This window comes from Armigeres subalbatus, chromosome 2 (genome assembly GCF_024139115.2).
Source record: "Armigeres subalbatus isolate Guangzhou_Male chromosome 2, GZ_Asu_2, whole genome shotgun sequence".
In the NCBI taxonomy this organism is placed as follows: domain Eukaryota; kingdom Metazoa; phylum Arthropoda; class Insecta; order Diptera; family Culicidae; genus Armigeres; species Armigeres subalbatus.
This window is the reverse complement of record NC_085140.1, coordinates 284,258,913-284,279,772: the sequence shown is the minus strand read 5'-3', so window position 1 is coordinate 284,279,772 and position 20,860 is coordinate 284,258,913. Positions and strand designations below refer to the sequence as shown.

Below are 20,860 nucleotides of genomic sequence, written 5' to 3'. Positions count from 1 at the left end.
TCTAAACATATTTACAAAATTCACGATCTATATTGCAAATGGTCAGTCAAAATTTGAAAATCTTTAGTTTCATTAGAAGCTCGGATTTAAATGTGTAAAACGAAATGAAATTTCTTCCTGAAAGACGTATAGTTCGGGTACCTTTAAAGATAGAAGTCAAGTATAATCGTTATTTCTTGCATTTTCGCTTATCTATAGAGTTGAAATAAAAATATATTTCAACTAAAGTCTGAACTCCAAGTTAGTACATCTAAGGGGGTCTCAAAATCAATAACAATGCCTGAAGTACCCGTTTCTTAACAAAAGGTTGAGAACCGCAGTAGAGGGTTGAAGAACATCAAAAATAAATTTCTACAATAAACAAAGGAAATAAAAAGATATTTTTTCTAAATTTCTGTAGCTAAATCCAAAAGGTTATTTGAGATTAATCCAGTCTTGAAGAGTTGAAAGGGAAAATCCAACCAAAGTCAAGAAGTGCACTGAATCATATGAGGTTGGTGTCTTGGCTAAATGCGAGAAAGGCAGTATCACTACTTAGTGAATTCAGTTGGGTTTTTATCAGATAAATCGGTATCCTTTTCCTTAAATATCTTTTAAATAATGTCTTTGTTTCATCAGTATGCATCTTTGGAATGTAAGATGTTTTCGACAAAATATTGAATAATTTAATTTATCCAACTTTTGTTCATCCTTCGATCAGTTTATTTCAAACAACTTAAGTGAACACAATATTGGTTCAACAAAAGCTTTTAAGCTGTATCTCATCTTCCATTGAAACTCCTCGGGTTACAACCCATCCCATCCAGAAGACAATCCTATAAATTATGCAAATTCGTAACCTTTCTCGAAAAAAAAGTCTACAGCCTTCGCCAGACGATATCCTCGCAGCGAAACATTCCCCCATCGACCAAAGTTTGCAAATATGCTCTCATACTTTACGGCTGATCCAATTTCCCACCTCAGCAATGTCAGCTTCCAACAGCCGTCAAAGCTCGGAGTGCGTGCATTCATTTCGCGCAGAGGAAACTTTGCGAACGACGATTAACCACCGGCAGGGCGTAGAATAAGTTCGCTCAAATGTAATAAAATAATAACAAAGAAGTGAAGTGAAAATCCGCCAAAGCGGTAGCACGTGCTCCTGCTAACCGATATTTCCTTTTTTTCCCCCGTCTCATAGCAAACGAAACCAATCTCATAATGAAGAGGAGAAAATTAATGAATCGAAAATTATGAAATCCAATAATAATAAATTACGTGAAGCAGCCCGGCGCAAAGAATCTATTACGGTGAATTTATTCCCTCGCAGGGCAGTGCAGAAAAGTCTTTGTAATAAGTGAACAAAGTGGACGAAGAGAAATTGAAGCCAAAAGTTACTGCTGGGCGTCAGAATATCAACGAGGGCGCCGGGCGGGGTGGGATACGGCCGGCAAGGATGTGGGCGCCCAAAGTGGTCCCCTGTCGAATAGGATGGGTCCGACCCGAGCAGCCGCCCGCCATCGGAGAACCACTTTGGCCGTTGCTGGTGGTCCGGAATGCAGCAGGATGTCGGTGAAAAGAGCGCCGCCACCTAGTGAAAATGTGAAACGGCTTGGGGGTCGACGAACTTGCGTACGAGTTTTCCAGATTGTTGTGCATTTGTAGTCTCGAGCGAAGGAAGCGTCGGCCATGCAAATGGGCCTATTTCGGTAGAACGGACGGGAGCAACGAAATTGATAGTGGCCGTGCAGTTTATTTTGCTGCTGCTGCTGCTGCTGTGTACTCTATAATTGTGCGCAAACGAGACGGTGAAAACATGGTGTGGAAGAAACTTTTCCGAGGAAAATTGCAGCAGATAATCGTGCAGTCAGGCAGTAAATGGGATTTATCGCGAAGCAAGTGGGCCAGGTGATCGGAAATGTGAACAAAAACTGTTGAAGGGGCGCAATCCAGTGGCGGGGTTCCAGAAGTAAGACCAGTTTGAAGAATGAAAGGTTTTGTGAACGTTAACCTCCGATACGGCCGAAGATGAAGAAAGATGTATTGGTACTAATTTAGGATAATCGGATAATGGGCATAAAAATGTTAGTCATGCGGACGCCAGCTACAAAGGACGTTCAGGCTGCGGTATGATGCAGCACCATATAGCTTGTCTGTGATATGTAACTAGATGTGAGGGTGAGTGTGTGTAACACAGGGGCATAAATCATGGCACAAATTGAAACTTTTGAAGACATATGGAAACAAGCATTAAGCTATGAGGGAATAACTGTATGGCCGCTAATGGCTGTGAAGTAAGCAATTTATTTTAGATTTTCAGGTTTCTGTTGATGAGTTTCAGACTTCTACCTCATAAGAGGGTTTAAAAGTTCATGTTTTATTTTTTACTTTATGACATGTTCTTATGATTTGGCTTATAGACAACTTTCAAGGGAAATATTCCCAGATTAAATTTTTTAAAAATTTCATTTTTTCGACATTTCTGCAAAAAGCGGAGATATATCTAAGATTTGTAAAATTTGCAGAAAGACTTTTTTTAACTCTTTAACTGTCATGTCAGGTCGGTCATACAATCATTTTAGCGCAATTCTTCTTCGCATTTCCACAGAATTTTTTTTGTTGTAATTTCCAATTTACGAATTTCTACACGATTTTTTCTGAATTTCCACAGAAAATTCTTCCGAGCTCCCGGAAATTCTTTCAAGTTTCCTAAGAAAATTCTGTCGAATATCCGCCAGAATTATATCCGAATCAAATTTCAATAGGAAGTTATTTTGAATACCTATTTCTTCCGAATTTCCACGGAAGATTCTTTCAAACTTCCACGAGAAATTCTTCCGAATTCAAGGAAATTATTCCAAATGTCCACAGTAATTATGGCTCGGATGAGCCCATCGCTGCCAGGAAAAACTTCGTAACGCGACCAAAACGCCACTTCAGTGGCGGCAGATTGTCGTCGCGCACTAACACCATCGTCCTGATGCGGATGTTTTCACGTGCAGATGTCCACCGGGACCGGGTTCGTTTCTGTAGTCCTGATAGATACTCAGATGACCATCGCTTCCATAGACGTCGAAGATATTCTTGTATCATCTGCCATTGCGAAAGCCTATTGGCGGGTAATTCCTCATAGGAAGGATCTGGTATGGCTGTCAGAGGTCTATGCACCAAAAAATGACCTGGCGTTAGGACGTCCAAGTCATCTGGAGAGTTACCTAGCTGCGTTAGAGGCCGAGAGTTTATAAGCGCATCGATTTGAGTGAGGAGTTTATGAAACTGCTCTGCTGTAACCCAATGCATTGTCCAGTGTACGACGGTGGTGGGTTTTTAGGGATTTAACCGATGCCTCCCAAATACCACCAAAATGTGGCGACTGGGGTGGTATGAACAGAAACTGGATTTCCTATGCAGAGCATTGCTGAGCGACATCCAAACGTTTTTTTTTTTATCGAAACAGCTGCAGAAATTCGTTCAGCGTTCGTCGAGCATCGATGAAATTTGTAGCGTTGTCGAAATAAAAAGTTTTTGGTACTCCTCGACTTGCTGAGAATATCCTCAACGAAGCGATAAAAGATCAGTAGTTTAGTTGCCTACCAGCTCAAGGTGTATTGCTTTTGTCGATTGACAAACGAAGACTGCCACAAACAGTCAGTTGAATCACATCTGACAATGAAGTGGCGGGTCGTTCCTGCAGTTGCTCCTGGTCGGAATGCCCATCAGATGTTGTGACGGTTGCAGGCCAAAATATTTTCGGTTGTTGCAACCACATGGGTCCTTGTCACCAAAGCGGATGGTCAACAAGGTCCATTGTTGACATGCCACGTGAGATTGCGTCTGCAGGCTTCTTGTTTCCAGAAACGGGGCTCCAGATTCCAGCCGCGGTGATTTTCTGTATCTCAGCTACACGATTCCTAACAAATTTCTTCGGAATACGATGCGTTGTAGACGACGGTGGAGTGTATGTACCAACACTTGCCGGTACATTCTTTCCAAATCGGCAATGATTCCCGGGCAGAAGCCATGAACAGAATAACAAAACATGATATGGACTTGATTGATATAAGAGATAAAAGAACAGGCAACAATATCAAAAATTTGCACCGAAATATCATATAAATTCAAGATATGCTATGGATAAGAACAAATCAATGACACATGATATTGATCACTTATTGCAAATAGCATAACTTGATCTCCTCGTGATATTTTAGTGCAAAATATTGATAATGTCGTCTGATCTTTTATCTCTTATATCAATCATGTCCATATCTCATTTTGCTATCTTATCAACATTTGATATTATTGAGATATTTTCTTCTACTCGGGTTGCGAAACGAGGAATCCGAAAACGTATCAGTATGCTATACAAATCGATTTGAACGACGGGTCCACCAAAAAAGCGTCGTTTAGCGCCGGTATTGGTGGAGCAGGAAGCGTCAAACACGACGCGTAGTTTCGTCATGACGCTTTCAGGACGAACAATGCAATGGTGAGGCATGTAATTTGTTTTCTCACCAAACTTCCAATCGTCGCTGCCTGGGTCGATTAGAGCCATATGTTCCAGCTGAATATATTCTCGAATGAAAGCCTGCAACCCGTCGGCCTCACGAGTTCCCGGGTTCAAGTAAAAATGGCTTAAGCGCCACTCCTAAGGAAGACCATCTACCGCGATTGTGGGATGACCGACTCTTTCATACACTCTTCGATACGACGCACTAATTTACGTTTCATTTGAATTTCACTTTCCTGCTCTGTTAAACACCTTTTTACGCGGTACTAATTATGTAACACTCTCGAAATTAATCGTTGTTCCAACCCGTAGCGTTGGAACGAATTTATTAGGTCTGTAACCCAACCTTTGATATTGTCATATTCCTCTACGATATTATACGGTGAAGAAGAATTTCTCATTTCTTTCACATCATCTTCAAAAAGTGTGCGCAAATGCCTCTGCTTACTTGCCAAATCAAGAACCGAAACTTTCTCATCTAAAACGCCTCTAATGAGGAGTTCGTATTCAACTTCCTTCAAGTTTGAATGTTCAGCGTACGGAAATTTATCCATTTTATGAAAGAGATGCGAATGCCAAATAAAATAATTAATAATCAAATCAAACCAAACAAAATTATTAATAGAGTAAAAAGTGTGGTCAAACAGAAAAAAAACACGACTTTGAAAATAAAACTTAATCTACAAATAATAATAAGAATAATAGTGAAGCGAAGCCGAGTCCTCTCTGGAGTGGCCTCAGCCATCTCCAGCTCCTAGGGAATGTGATATGGTCGGTGGAGAGAAGAACAAGCTCTACCTTAACTCTAATTTATTAATTCTAATTACGTGCTATATATACATTGTCAGGTAACTATCGAGAGGTAAATATTCATAATTATTTACCCGTCGATGAGCTGTCTGCTTTTATCATCCTAAACTACCTCGACGGGTAGTTGGTAAAGGACAATGTAGTGGTAGATCACCACATTACTCATCCCCTATGAGAAAATAAATGATTTACTATTTAAATCATTTATTTTTCGGATATTCTTCTTCTTCAGCAGGATGTGTCGGTGTGCAAATAATTATGCAACAATGGTGTTTTGGCAATCCTGCGCTATGAAGGTACCTCTCGAGGACCGTCAGTGATCAAAGGATTGCAATAACGCCCTCATCTCAAGAAGGATCATTACATCCTGCCAAGAATACCTACCTTTACAAACTGCTGTCAATTCGATGCGTGGAACTTTTACCACATCTTCTATCGTATCGGCACTGCCGACTTCCGACTTCTTCGAACCTCAGTTCCGTTTATGCTCCTCTGATGTCCAACGCATCCCACCGCTGCCACCAATGAAGCGAAGCCGAGTCCTCTCTGGAGTGGCCTCAGCCATCTCCAGCTCCTAGGGAATGTGATATGGTCGGTGGAGAGAAGAACAAGCTCTACCTTAACTCTAATTTATTAATTCTAATTGCTATATATACATTGTCAGGTAACTATCGAGAGGTAAATATTCATAATTATTTACCCGTCGATGAGCTGCCTGTTTTTATCATCCTAAACTACCTTGACGTGTAGTTGGTAAAGGACAATGTAGTGGTAGATCACCACAATAGTAATAATGGTATTTAAAAAAAAGAAAAAAATATTTAAATATGGGAAATTCAAAGATTTTGAAAAAGAAAAAAATGCAACCATAAATGAGGTTCTATGCCAATTCTGTTGGGCGCCAATTGCAACCAGTCAGCCTCACGATTACCCGGGTTCAAGTCAAAATGACTTAAGCGCCACTCCCAAAGGAGACCATCTACCGCGATTGTGGCTTGCTGACCTGTGAGACCCTTAAGGGGAGGGTTCAAGTTTTCCCATATAACTGGGAGGTAAATGAGTGGGCTGGCATGGGAGCGTAGGGCTTCACGACTGTAAGTCGCCTAAATAAAAAAAAAACGTGTTCGGAATGATGACTTCCGCCGATGACGAGTTTATTGCCTTCGAGCCGTTATCACTGGAACTCGACTCCAAAACACTTCGATCGATCCTGTCCGACTGAAAAGCTGTCCGTGGTTGGGTTCGGGCCAACCTCCCTGGAAAATCAAATCCACCCTAAGCAGAACAAAACGACCTGAAAACATGAAAATCATTTCTCTTTTACCTCATTAGATTTCTCCCATCAACTAGCGGTTCAAAAAAAACATTCGAGCTGTAGTGTAAGAGTTCATTTTCGACACAACTTCATTTGGCTACCGACGCGTATGCAGGACGTACGGTAGGGCTGGATGAACAGAGGCCACGCTAGCGGTTTAACTCGGATTAGTGGCAAAAATCATCAAGCGCTTGGGAATATTCGAACATGCATGTACTCACTGTTCGGCAGGCGCGCCTACTGTCGGCCTTCGCCACGTGTTCGACACGCTACCGTTTAACTCTTGCAGACTTCCAAAAACGATTATTGGATGTCTGCGCGTGGATCGGTGGACTTCTAGCTGTCGTATGTAGTTGTCGCAGTGGTCGCCTCACTTGGTGGTGTAGAGGCCACCCGGACTTAGCACATTCCATCGATGGCACCACCGACGTCAGCGATTTGGGTGCCCTCGGCAACGGCGACGGCACGGAGCTCGGTCAGCAGTATCATCGATTGGCATCGAGGCCAGGTGTAGGGTGCTGATATGGCATTATTAGGTTAGGTGGTAGGTTACATTAAGACAATAAATCAGTTTAAGTTTAGTAGTCAATCGACTTGGGTCTTTTTTTAAAAAGAAATCCCAAACGCGAGAACGCGAACTGGCGCCCGAATAGGGACCCGTCGACGTGGGAATAGTATAAGTGTCCGGTAGTGAAAAATCGTTCAACAAGTGAAGTGTAAAAATCCTCAAAGTGATCTATCACACCATTGGTGGAAGGAGCCAAACACCACACCCTAGGTTCAACGAGCCTACCCTACGGACGAAGCGAGGATCAGGACACCGCATCCAGCCGGATCGATCGTTATTAGGGCCCGGAGTAGCCGTCAGCAGCAAAACGGACCAACCCGAAATAACTGCCTGGTTCTCCCCCATAGACGGAGTCCCGCTATCAAAAATCATCCCAGGAAAACCCAGGAAGTCCAACGGAGGATGTTGGCAATTTTACTAATCTCATCCCTACTGACAGAAGCATGGACGTTACACATACAACGACTGGAACAACCTATTTTCGTCTTCGACCACGGAATGAGCAGATTAAAATATTCATCGTATCGTTACATCCACCACTTCAGCATAGAGTCATTAAGAACACATGTCGTAGATCTCAGGAATAGATTTGATGAAATAGATAAAAACCAATTTTCGGAAATAATACTACAAAAATTCGATGAAATTAATAAGTCTTTGGAAAGTATAATCCCTATTAGAAGGCAAAAGAAGATGGGATGCTGTAGGAACTGTTTGGAAATTTATTGCTGGGTCACCTGATGCAAATGATTTAAAATTGATTAACAATAGCATTAACAATCTCATCTACAATAATAACAAGCAAGTCAAAATTAACAGAGAAATGACTCTTCAGCTAAAGGAATCCGTTTTCAAGACTAAAGAAGCTATTCAGTTATTCAAGAACAAATCTTCAGAGCTATATTCAATAAACATTCTCTTTAACCTTAAAGATTTAAACGAGAAAATTGGAGATATAATAGATACGATAATGTTAGCTAAATTAGGGATTTTAAATGGGAAAATATTAACCAAAATGAGAAGGAAATGTTTAGGAAAGATTTAGAGAGGAAAATGTAACTGTCCATTCGTCAGCCGAAGTTGTCACCTATGCCACTACTTCAATAGCCACCAACAACCAGGAGATCATACTGTTCATCAAATTGCCGAAATTGGATCCTCGAGTTTTTCATAAGATCCTTGTTTGCCCAACCTTCCACAATCGACAACAAATACACACGACCAAGAAATATTTCTTAATCCACCCATCTGAAAAATTTACAGTCCATACGCTAGAACCAACAATTTACAATTTGGAAGATACTGAAGTAGCCGATTCCTCATGTATACCCAATCTCTTGGACGGAAAAACAGCTGTCTGCAACTATACATCAAACCCTATCCAACAAGAAGTCATTTCAATTGACACACACCATATACTTGTCAACACCGCCAAAAACTTCACCTTTTCATCCGATTGCAGCGGTTCTGAGAGGATCCTCTCCGGATCGTATTCAATCCAGTACGAGAATTGCACCATACAGATCAATGGTGTCCCATACACAAGTAAAACCAGAAACATTGCCGGAAAACCGATATATCTCCCTTTGGACGGGATAACCATCTTTAAAAACGGAGACGTTTTGAACCTCAGCATGGAACATCTCCACAAACTCCAGTCAGAAACCCGAAAGGAGTTGGATCTACTTCGCTTGGAAACCAAAAGCCTACATTTTCCACATTGGCCACTGTTTGGAGGAATTGCAATCCTCCCCATCATAATCGGTATTGCTATTTTCTTCAGTATTTTCTTCCATAGGACTACCAAGATCAAGCTGCAGACGGTACCAAGCAACAAGGAACATCATGGAGCAAAGGAGCCTAGGCAGGGCTTGGAAAATTTCAAAACCTTTTCAATAGTGGATACTATGAACCAGAAGGTTCATCTCTAAGGAAGGTCGAGTTAACGCCCGGCCACCCGGACTTAGCACATTCCATCGATGGCACCACCGACGTCAGCGATTTGGGTGCCCTCGGCAACGGCGACGGCACGGAGCTCGGTCAGCAGTATCATCGATTGGCATCGAGGCCAGGTGTAGGGTGCTGATATGGCATTATTAGGTTAGGTGGTAGGTTACATTAAGACAATAAATCAGTTTAAGTTTAGTAGTCAATCGACTTGGGTCTTTTTTAAAAAGAAATCCCAAACGCGAGAACGCGAACTCGCACCTTGCACGCTGGGGTCGTCGGTTCGAGTCCAGCTCCGGGAAACATTTTTTTACGGTTGTTTCCTGTTCACGATCGGAACGGTTGATCGACTTCTTCGCTTCTGCTGTTAATAAGCTCACAGCTCGTTCTTCTAATCCTGCCTAGGGCGCGGGAATTATCGTTCGCTGCCCTCTCCGGCCGGCCATGTGTACCGCCTGGAAAATGCCTTGAAGCAAGACTGTGTGGTCTGAAAATGGTCGCTGACGATGTTAAAAATTGAAAATTTCTATTGTAGTCCGCTATCGTGACAACGGTGGTTGACTACAGAACGATGCTACTATCCGTTGGAACAGTAGCAGGAGGCGAGACTGACGAATGGAAGTGGAAGGTTCGACCGGATCGGAAGCAGTGGGGTTTCCTCCGGAGCTTTGCGAGGAATTGTTTAGAGGTGTTGCAATTGAGGGCTGACCTTAAAGAATGAAGGATTTTCGAGAATGGTCTTGTCCTTGGCTAGAAGTGTTGCTTGCTGTGCGCAAATGTAGCATCGTATGATGCTTCTATCCACAGACACGACTAGCCGAGCTAGGACAAGCCCGAACCAAATGGGAAGAGGAAAGACAATTCCAGCCTTTTTGACTGATTCAAGCCTTTGGGAGGGATTTGAAAGGAGAATAGAAAAGTTTTTAACATAGCGGACAAGATTTCTTGAAGGGTTGAACCAATTTTGAACTTCATTCGAACCTGTTCCTGACGAGACTCCGATGCTCGCGACAAAAATTTCACCATATCCTCGTACTACGGTGCCTCCCGAGAATTGTAGGCACGCTCCTAGTGTCGTCGAGTTTTGGCATCAAGACGTGTGTACAGAATGAGTGCCAGCCGATGAGATCCGTCCGTCGATAATCCTGTTTTACGCAATTGCAATAGATTGCGTTCATGTGAATCTATGACATTAACTATCGCCTCATACGATGCCCGTTTGATTGGTTCAGCATTCAGAAATCTATCCATTAGAGCACGAGAAATGATTTTCCTTATTGATCCAATCAAAATGGCGTACCTCGATGTAGCTTTACTTACACTACCGTCAGACCACGGAGCTGGTTCTCCGGATTCGTGGAGCACTCGCAGGCGAAGTGGACATGTGGCGTTACCACAAGAACGAACTCGGACAAACTTTAACGGACGTGTCACGTGGCGGCATGGAGGTACACGGTCGAAAACAAAACTATGCGAGTGATGTGCACGGTATGAACTTCTGTATTCAACTGATTTATCAGCGAACAATTATAATTGCGTGTGAAGAGAGCTAAATATTCCTCTCCACTTTGTGATAGGCAAAGATGTCTGAGAGATGGTTTGACCGAAAATATCATTTGGCCAAAGACAACATACGACCGAAAGGGAAACAACATTTTCGACCAAATGGCTTTTTTTGGAAAACGACTTTTCCGGTCAAATGAACTGTTTGGCCAACTGCAAATTTCGGTCAAATGGCCCTTTTCGAACGGCATTTTCTACCAATTGATCTATCCGGCCAAAATGACTTTTGGTTTTTGAAGCCCTTCGGTCAAATGGTTTCAAGCTTCAGATTTTTGAACGTTGATGGGTGAGTAGAATAATCACACGTCTCTTAACCTTGATGTCCATGGTTCGAATCTGGATTACATTTTGTTTTCAACATAATACGCTTAGCATTTTATAAAATGCTCTCATTAAATGCATTTTAAAAAACAGACGTATGAAAACCAACACGTTTTCTTATGTCGAAAAAAAAACACGTGCTAAATGCTAAATTTCCATTTTTTTGTAGATCCATAGATTTCGATGTTTCTATAAAATCGAGTAATAAGCATCATGCTGGATGTTTTGGTTGAGAGGAGAATAATTCGTTCTGAAACGATTTGTTGCACTTCCAAAATTTATAGTGCGTAAGGTTGAGGTGTCCCCCCGGATTGGCCCAAGAATGTTCTGGTCACTTTAATCTATCGTTTATATTTTCATACCACTGATGAATAAATCTGCGATTGATTGAGAGACTTGAATTTCCAAATAATTTTACGTATTTATTATTTTTTTCCAAGTTCGTTTATTTGGTAGGCTCGCGTGTATAACACTTTACGGAGCCACGTTTCTTTGTGATATGTACAATCGACATAATCTTATTATTAAATTAGTAAGAGAGGGAAATAAGCTAACGTACTCGTGGTGACTCGAGGTTAGGTTTACAATGTTTAAGGATGGACGGGGATTAAGATTCGGGAATCAGGGAATCATCATAATCAAGGGATGGTGGTGTGTCGTCGTGCTCGAAGAATGGTTCGAATGGAAGCATCTTCCGGACGGCCAGAGCTACGGCGCTCTACGGGACAGAAAGACAAAGACAAAACAAAAAAAAACTTTGAAGAAAAGAAAAAAAAACAAAAATATTAGACTTTTATGTCAGAGGAACAAAGAAAACTATAAATAGCTTGCATATGCATCACGATCCCCCAAAACACCTCTTATCTCCTGGAAGGGTTGTTTACCTCGGGCCACTAGGGTATCCAATAATTGCTCTCTGGAGACGTCGTTTTCCGAGCAGAACCAAACTACGTGATCGATGTCATCGTAACCATAAGTTGCTATCGACAAGGTTTATTCTGTACAGATGTGCGTTTAGTGAATAGTGATTGGACATAAGTCTCGATTTGTCCAATTTCTTTGCCAACTTTGAAGAGTTCTGTGACGGACTAATGGGAAAAACTCGTTGCTCGAGAATTGTCTATCATAAACCTCACCTCCGACGTATTTATTTAGTAGCTATTCCTTTATAAGTTGTTAAACCTTAGCCACCGTGAAAAAGAAGCAGGTGTTCGAGTATAGATATGAAAATCCAAAAGAAATATCAAAATGATGTAAAACTGAATCCTTATGCAAGTCAACATGAATCTCTTGTTTTAAAGTCGATTATCTACGTTTAACCAAGAATAAAAGTTCAGTTCAAAATTGGACAACAATAAAAAATCATCAGTACCGGTTTTGTCCCAGTAACGCGTACTATTCAAAAGTGATCGGTACTAGAAACCTTACTCGGTACATTCTAGTTATTCTTTTAAGACAAATTGAACTCAAATGTATTTTTGAAGCAACACTATTAAACTATATTTAGTAAATTCCGTTGGTTTAATTTGTTTTTATTACAGCAATTCCTAAGAACAATCAAGTATTGAAATAGTAATTCATTGAATTGCCCTGATTTATGCCTATGTGTATAGAAATATGCTCCTCGATATTCAGACATATACTTTTTTATCTTTTCACAATTGTTATACAGTTAAATATTAATCTGAATACTCTACTGTACAAGTAACAGTCCGTATGCCAAACGTCCGTCTGCCTACCGTGTTTATGCCTAACAAAAGATTATCCCATTTCAGGATTTCATTCGACGAAGGTAGATTGCGTTGATTAGGAGGAAACTTACCTTCACCACAGAAAAAAAAGAATATCACTGTCAATTGTTCTTCCAATCCAATCCGAAAATATACGCCAGCTTCTGCTCTTCTGTATATACATCGTCGTTCTCTCAAAAAGCCAACGAACAAACATCCCCAACATGTCACCCCGGTGACATCTGACGTAGGTAAAACTTTAATTTAATCATGCCGTATTTTCCTTTTTCCGTTTCTATTTCCATGACCTGCGACAATCTCGATTCCTTCCTCTTGCTTGCTCACATGCCATCGATGATAATCTGAAAATCGTATATTTTCGTTCTTTCCAAACAAAATATCGTCCATCCGTTGATGCTGGATTTTTTCCACGGTACTTGTTGACTCGCATCGCAGTCCTCTCAAACTCAGCGAAGGAAAATAGATACAGCTTCAACGTGACAGGGGCCTTCGCGTGTGAGATAAGAAAATATTCTATCGGGGGAAAAAATAGCACCCACGACAACCTAAACATACAAACATACATAAAAGCACACACACTCGAGTAAGAAAGGCGGCGCTAACAAAAGCAAACTCTCACAGCCGGCCGCGGCAAAGCACACCGAGCGAGCAAGAGTCGAAGCAATAAAATAATTAGCGCGCGGGGGAATTGAGACATGGGGCTGCAGGCGGCCTCGTGCGCCGCGTTCCTGACAGCCATTGCTAGCTTCCTGCTCCTAGCGCGGATACCGCAATGTGCACTAGCGTCACGTGAGTACCAACCTGTTTTATTTTTTTCTGCTGTTTTAGTTCCGTTTTTCTGGGTAGTTGGTCGTTGATGGGATCCTTACGAGTACGTACATACATATATTAAAAAAAACGGTTCAGTGCGATAGAGGACACGCACGTCGAGATGGAGCGTTGATAGATCCGAAACTGGGCGATATGAGGTGGTAATTACTTCAACAACGGCGGGTTCTTACGGGTTGATGGGCTCTTGCTGGGTTTTTTTTCGTGCTGGAACGGAACTAATGGTTCAATTTTGTACTTCACGAGTCCATAAGCCGTGATCATCGTAGGAAGTGGTTGTGCGAAGAAATGCTGATGTAGGATTATTAAATTTTTTCACGGATCATTACTGAGGTTTTCTCATTATTCGTTATTTCAATATATCTTGACAGAAATCATAATTACTAAGGTCCTGGAAAATAGAGAACTAGAGTATTGAGTCATTCTATTCGAATAATTCAAAAAGTTGCAAAACTCTACTTTATTAAACTTAAATAACTCCGAACGAAATGCATTTATTCCACTGTACGGCTAACAAGCAAACCTTGTTTTCCACAATTTGTACTGGTAAACAAGTTTTTGATCAGCCTTGGAATCTTGAAATTCCATCAAAACTTTTCTCCGATCAAACATGATTAAATTCTCGGGAGCAGCACAGCATTATGTCTACGGACACACAAACACAACACACTCACAAGGCCCAAACGTGAAAACAAACAGCTTCCGATGCCACCAGATGGCACCGGGCGCCAGATACCTCATACTGTTGTCGATGAAAAGTGGTTACGGAACCCTTACGACTCAATTGTTTTATTCATAGCGGAACACACCTGCCGCGCGCTGCCTTGGGAGCATCCTTAACGCATTTCCTGGCGATGCTCGCTGGCTTCTTCGTCTTCAAAGCGTAAAGATTGCAGAGGCTGGAAAGCAGAAAAGCAATCAAAAAGTTATGAATCATTATTTATGACTCACCGTGCGGGGTGTACTGACTGCACGTACATTTGTCTCGATCCGATGCCGCGGAGAAGGTAAAAAGAAATGCCGTGTGTGTGTGTGTGGAGGATGTTCGAGCAGGAGGACCTTTGGCCCCATGTAGCAATCAGTAGTTCAGAAGCATTTACGGTTCAAGTTCGTTGAAATTCAATCGGGTGCGACTTCAGGTGAAAAATACAAAACAAAAAGGCTTTGCTTTTTGTTGATAACGTTACATGCTTTTCGCATCAAGTTAAAGACTTCATGCAATTGATTCTCAAAAATAAACGATGTAATATCCGAGTTGACGTTATATGTATTTCAAATTTCATATCGAGTAGGTATATAGAACAAACTGTGACAGCTTTTATTTTGTGTCACCATTCAGATAAAGATCAATCACTGTTGGTCAATTCATGTTGGTCTATATAACCGGTAGGCCGCAAGCCATTCTGGCTGCTCATGCACTGCTGTTTATTATCCAATTAATTTATTCATCCCACTGTTTCTTCCATTCTGCCAAATTCAGGGGGATTTCATATGAATTTAGACGAGAAATTCATTTGAATTTCAATAGGAAATTCGTTTGAATTTCCACGGAAAATTTGTTTCAACTTTCATGGAAAACTCGTTTAAATTTTCACGAAAAGTTCGTTTGGTTTTGCATAGATATTTGCATGTGAAATTCGTTCCAATTCTCGTCGACATTTTTATTCAATTTCAAAAATAAAATTAGTTTGAAGTTCAAACAAGTAAAATTGTTTGAACTTCAAACTAATTTTATTTGAATTGTAAAGCAATATGCCAATGTGCTTTATAATAATTTCTTTGAGAAGTTCGTTTGAATTTCTATGGAAAATTTATTTTAATTATCCGTAGAAACAAAATTCATTTTTTTCAGGAAATTCGTATAAATGTCCACGGAAAATTCGCATGACTTTTGTCAGTAAAGTCGTTTAATACCATGGAAAATTAGTTTGGATTTCAGGATTTCATGAGAAATTCGTTTGTATTTTCCATGAAATAGGGGTTCCACAACAATTCACGACATAATTCGATAACTCGAAAACGTCTTTATACGTCGTCAGAAGGAATTATCTACACGAAAAAAGTGTATTTTTGGTAGAAAGGTGACCATTTTTGGGCCATTACGGGCCCTGCATTTTCAATCTTTCGAGTTAAAGGATCGAATTATTCTACAAATTTGTAGAGAATTTTATTTAAAGCATTTTTGCCAAAAAAAAAACATTAATTTTATCTCAAGCAGATAACGTGTTATGACAAAATTACTAAATTTAGATAGGGAGTGAATGCTAGTAATGGACCCCTTAACGACTGAAATTCACTTCAGTCGCTCCGCTAGAGCGAGCCTCTTGATAAATTGTAGTTATGCTGCACCAGATGACAAGCATCAGGTATCAGCAACGTGTTCCGTACATGAAGCTAGCCAAAACTAAAACAAGCAGTTTAAAATGATGTAGCTAGCATGCTTATTATGGCCACCCCCGGGTGCATAATACGCATCATCGAGTTTGTTTATATACGTATTATGGTCCCCCATTAGATTTTTATGTTCCATTTCCACATGTTTCTCGTGCCTATTTTGGACCCCCTTTTGTGTGCTAGTAATGGATCCTTAAGCGTATTAACATTTACAAATTAGTTAATATAACTAAATTTCTGCTTTATTTTCAAGCATATTATTGGCGTTTTATCAAGTAATTTTTTTTTCTGAGAATTTTACCTACTTGTATATATATGATGCGCGGCTACAAAGCAAGACCATGCTGAGGGTGGCTGGGTTCGATTCCCAGTGCCGGTCTAGGCAATTTTCGGATTGGAAATTGTCTCGACTTCCCTGGGCAAAAAAGTATCATCGTGTTAGCCTCATGATATACGAATGCAAAAATGGTAACTTGGCTTAGAAACCTCGCAGTTAATATCTGTGGAAGTGCTTAATGAACACTAAGCTGCGAGGCGGCTCTGTTTCAGTGTGGGGATGTAATGCCAATAAGAAGAAGAAGAAGAAGATATATATGATACTTCTGCAGTATAGTAGCAAATATAAGCAAAAAATTACGATTGATCAGAAACTATAGATTTAGGCCACGATTTCCCATTTGTCCACTTTGGTTTGATGACCACAATAGTTTTGGTATGGAAATTCAGCAATTTCATTTGAAACAAATATTCTATCTCTCGGATTTATGCAACATTTGGTAGAATTGTTCCTTTCCGAAAATAAACAAACCAGTGTTTTCATGTTGTTATTGGGGCAACCTTTTTCGATATAAAATAGTCGAAAAACCGAAATGTTCAGAATTTTTTTTTCAACCATTTCTGTTGAACTACTCAATGTGTTCTCACGAAATGAATGCTTATATAGCTAATTCACAGAACAATTTGATTTCCGCTTAATTTTTTTTTAATTTCTATAATTGATCTTTTAATTTTAATTAATATATAAAAAAAAACTAGAGATATTCGGCAACTTGTTCCAAAGATACATTGTTCTAATTAAATTCTCATATTCACCATACAACCCCATGATGTGTAACCATGCGTCTCCATGGACATTTTTTTTAACTTTATTGGAGTGATTTTTAAGATGTTTATAAAGTTTATCACTTAAACTCCATGAACATTGAAAATCGGTATAGTAGTTCAAAAATGTAGATTTTTTCGACCACCCTATATCGAAATTTGGCCCTATTTGGCCCTACAAGCCCTATATCGAAAACATGGGTTTATTTGTTTTCGATAAAGAACAATTCTACCAAATGTTGCGAATATCCGAGAGATTGTATACTCATGTGTTTCACATGACATTAGCGATTTTTCATACATAAACTAACACGATCATCAAACAAAGTGGACAAAGGTGGACAAATATGATATCATGCATTTGATGGGTCTGAAAATATACTTTCAGAGCACGATTTTTTTTTTTTTTGGTTATAGAACGGGCTTGATAGTCATAGGGCTGCCGATTCTGTTCATACACAGAAGGTCGTGGGTTCAATCCCATGTCCGTTCTATTTTACTACTTTGTATCTTTTTCTATATTTCTAATGTTGTAGGGTAACGGTACCAATAGTGGAGGTATTAGTAGAGCCACAAATGAAAATATTTTTTAAAAATTGATAATTATTGAAAATTTACAGCTTTATTATCTTAGTCAATAGATAAACTAATAAATTTACTAACAAAAATGAGATAGATGTCATATAACATCAACAATTACTAAATATTGCTTGCACCACTATGGGTACACTGTTCCTTTAGTGGCGGTAAAAATTAATTTTGGTTCCCATAGTGGTGCTATCCATTGGTTTCTTATGAGACTCGCCACTATTGGTACAGTTGCACCACTATAGGTGCAAGGGAGTCAATTTTGTTAAGGAAAATCATTGTTTTCAATAGTTTTTCAAGTGAAATCGTAAGATAAGTTGCATTTAACAGGATATTTCAAGCAAGACGCATCAACTGAAACCATCGTAAAGTGTATAAATATGATAAATCTCATTAAAACCCCACTACCTCCACTATTGGTGCTACCTCCACTAAGGGTACGGTTACCCTAGCAACCGCTAGAGATGGAAATAAACTTACATAATCGCTAAAAATTAATTGCATATTGTTCAGCGATACGGCCGTACGAAAAATCATTGCATATGCACAGCACATGTTTCGAAATGGACAAATTGATGTGAAATTTGCAAAAAAGAATCCATGTCACGGGGACTCGAACTCTCAACCTCCTACTCACAATATAGGTTGCTAGTTTCTACCCTTTCAGTTTCTAGTCCTTTTTTGACCGCATGTTTCGTATGGAGCCCGTACTAGGCCCGACACCCACAGAAGATGTGCCTTCGTTTTAGCAAGGATCCAAGGTATCTCCGTCCAACGTAACACTGCTTCCCAGACTGACCCTGTCGCGCTCATTTCCGCTCACTAGCATGTACTTTGTCTACAACACATTCACCAGCTGTGGGGCCCTCCTTAGCCGTGCGGTAAGACGCGCGACTACAAAGCAAGACCATGCTGAGGGTGGCTGGGTTCGATTCCCGGTGCCGGTCTAGGCAATTTTCGGATTTGAAATTGTCTCGACTTCCCTGGGCATAAAAGTGTCATCGTGTTAGCCTCATGATACACGAATGCAAAAATGGTAACTTGGCTTAGAAACCTCGCAGTTAATAACTGTGGAAGTGCTTAATGAACACTAAGCTACGAGGCGGCTCTGTCCCAGTGTGGGGATGTAATGCCAATAAGAAGAAGAAGAAGACATTCACCAGCAGTCCAACTTTCTGTCGCCTTTGAAAATGTTCGGCCGACAATGCCCATGTCATCCGCGAAGCAAACAATTTGACTGTATATGATGAAAATCGTACCCCGGCTGTTACACCCGGATCCCCGCATCACAATTTTATGCACCTTGTCGTAGTCCCCGTCGGGATACGAACGAACTGAAGTGTACGCCCGAAATAAATGTTTATTGAATTGCCATTATATCACCATTCAGGTGTCTTATTGATAGTTGGATGGCAAGTTTTTGTTTCAAATTTGGTATTTAAACGTTAATTTTTTTCTAGAAAATCAAGAATCCAAAGTAGCCCCGGAGTCAAAAGAAGTCTAATTCATAATTTTTACTACGTAACTGACAAGAACTAGTTCTCCTTAGTAAAGTTTGGGACAAACCGAGCACTAATTTTGGCATACTATTAAAGAGGAGTTCAACGCAAGCTCTCCTAAAAATTGGAGTCCTGGAGTGTATTGAGACCATGCGCTAACTACGTAAGGGTTTGTCATTTTCTTACACTTCATACTAAAAAAAGTAGAGCGCGGATGGAGTTGCAAAAAAAAACGAAAACTTCTTTACGTAACTGTGTACCGCACAATAGGTCCCCGGGGTAAAAGTTCTATGATTATGATCCATTTCTATCCAAAAGAAGGCAAAATATGCATGGCAATCGGTTAATCGATATCTGTTGAATACTGCGTACAACAACCAGTATAATCTAAGAAGGGCTGTGGACCAAAAGATCAACAACTTGAATGACTAAAACAGTTCTGGTAGCAGGTAACTTTTTAGTGACTTGGTCACATTTTTTCGGTCAAGTCACTAAAAGGTCTCTTTTTTCGACCTCAAGTCACTAAAGTTACTTTTTCTCACAAAAAGTCACTATTTTCAACTATTTTTAAACTATTCACTAAGATTTTTTCTATAAAGCCGCGATAAAGCTTTATGTATCCGTCGGATGATGCTTGGTGGAAATGAAATTACGGATCATGGAAAAATGATTGCTCTGAAAATTTGCCAGCCATTTCACTCGCTGCTCTTATTGGCATTTCACCATGGAAGGTGTATTACGTCACAATTTATAAATTGTCTTATAGTCATGCAAACAGAAGACTTGCCGATTTCGATTTTTTTTTTTCAATTTCAGTAAGGGAAGACGGGGAGACTTGATTTTTTTGGGACACTTGACCCCTTGAGAGGCTTGATTCTCCCCTATTTTACCAAGAACTAAAGTAGCATTGTCATAGCGTATTTTTTTTAATGGATCCTCCAATCGAATGATTGTTAATTGGCGAGTTATTTTTCTGAATTGGCAACCTTATTTACTCTATTATTTACTGTGTTTTGTTCCTCCTAAAGATGGTTTTTAGTGACCACGCAAAATTTGAACAACTTCTCCGAATAATATTTAATCATTTTTTCACAGCAGAAAGCCATAAATATGCTAATTGATCTTCACTGATAAAACTGCCAACATTCCAACATAATCTCAGGATATTTGGATTTTGCGGAGACTTGATCCCTCATTATTCACCATACAAAAAAATTCAAAAAAATATAAATTGTTCACAAGCGGCTATTTTTTTGGAGATTTGACAAATGTTTTGTAGAGTTTGCTCTAAAAAATATTGATTGAGTAGATATCATAGAAATAAGATCAAGTCTCCCCAATTTTGGAAATTGCATGCGCTTGCATCGAATTCCATACCAAAAATCGTTCATGAAGACGCACAACAAGTCGGAAAATCTGCGTAATTTGGAGAAAAAAAAATTAAAAGTTCAGAGAACATGATCCTCATTATAAACCGGAGGTCGAGCGTTCAACCCCCCAGGCTCGTTGTACATGAATCTTCATAGTTTTTGATTCTTTTTTTACCCAAACGTTTCGTACTGTTGTTCCCGTCGCACTAAAAATTTCAAAAACTTCCGTGGCCCCTTTGATAAATCGTAGGGTTCTCTGCATCTTTTTTAAGTAGGTGTTCAGCTAATCCAATTTTTATTCATTCTCACGAGAAGAGAG

General features: G+C 40.0%; 1 protein-coding gene and 1 long non-coding RNA gene across 4 annotated transcripts in view; both read left to right on the top strand.

Moving 5' to 3' along the window:
- LOC134216465 (uncharacterized) overlaps window positions 1-12,985 on the top strand; it is a 106,156-nt gene extending 93,171 nt beyond the window's left edge. Inside the window, exons 2-3 of the long non-coding RNA XR_009980688.1 lie at window positions 1,178-2,154; window positions 12,786-12,985. This is a non-coding gene — a long non-coding RNA (uncharacterized LOC134216465). The remainder of the gene's footprint in view (window positions 1-1,177; window positions 2,155-12,785) is intronic.
- The window catches only part of LOC134212337 (tyrosine-protein phosphatase Lar), a 612,250-nt gene that overhangs the window by 271,899 nt on the left and 319,491 nt on the right, over window positions 1-20,860 (top strand). For all 3 annotated transcript variants that reach the window (XM_062690096.1, XM_062690098.1, XM_062690097.1), the window contains one exon: window positions 13,197-13,550. In XM_062690096.1, coding sequence (XP_062546080.1) covers window positions 13,457-13,550 — 94 coding nt within the window. In that variant the 5' untranslated portion in view covers window positions 13,197-13,456. The remainder of the gene's footprint in view (window positions 1-13,196; window positions 13,551-20,860) is intronic.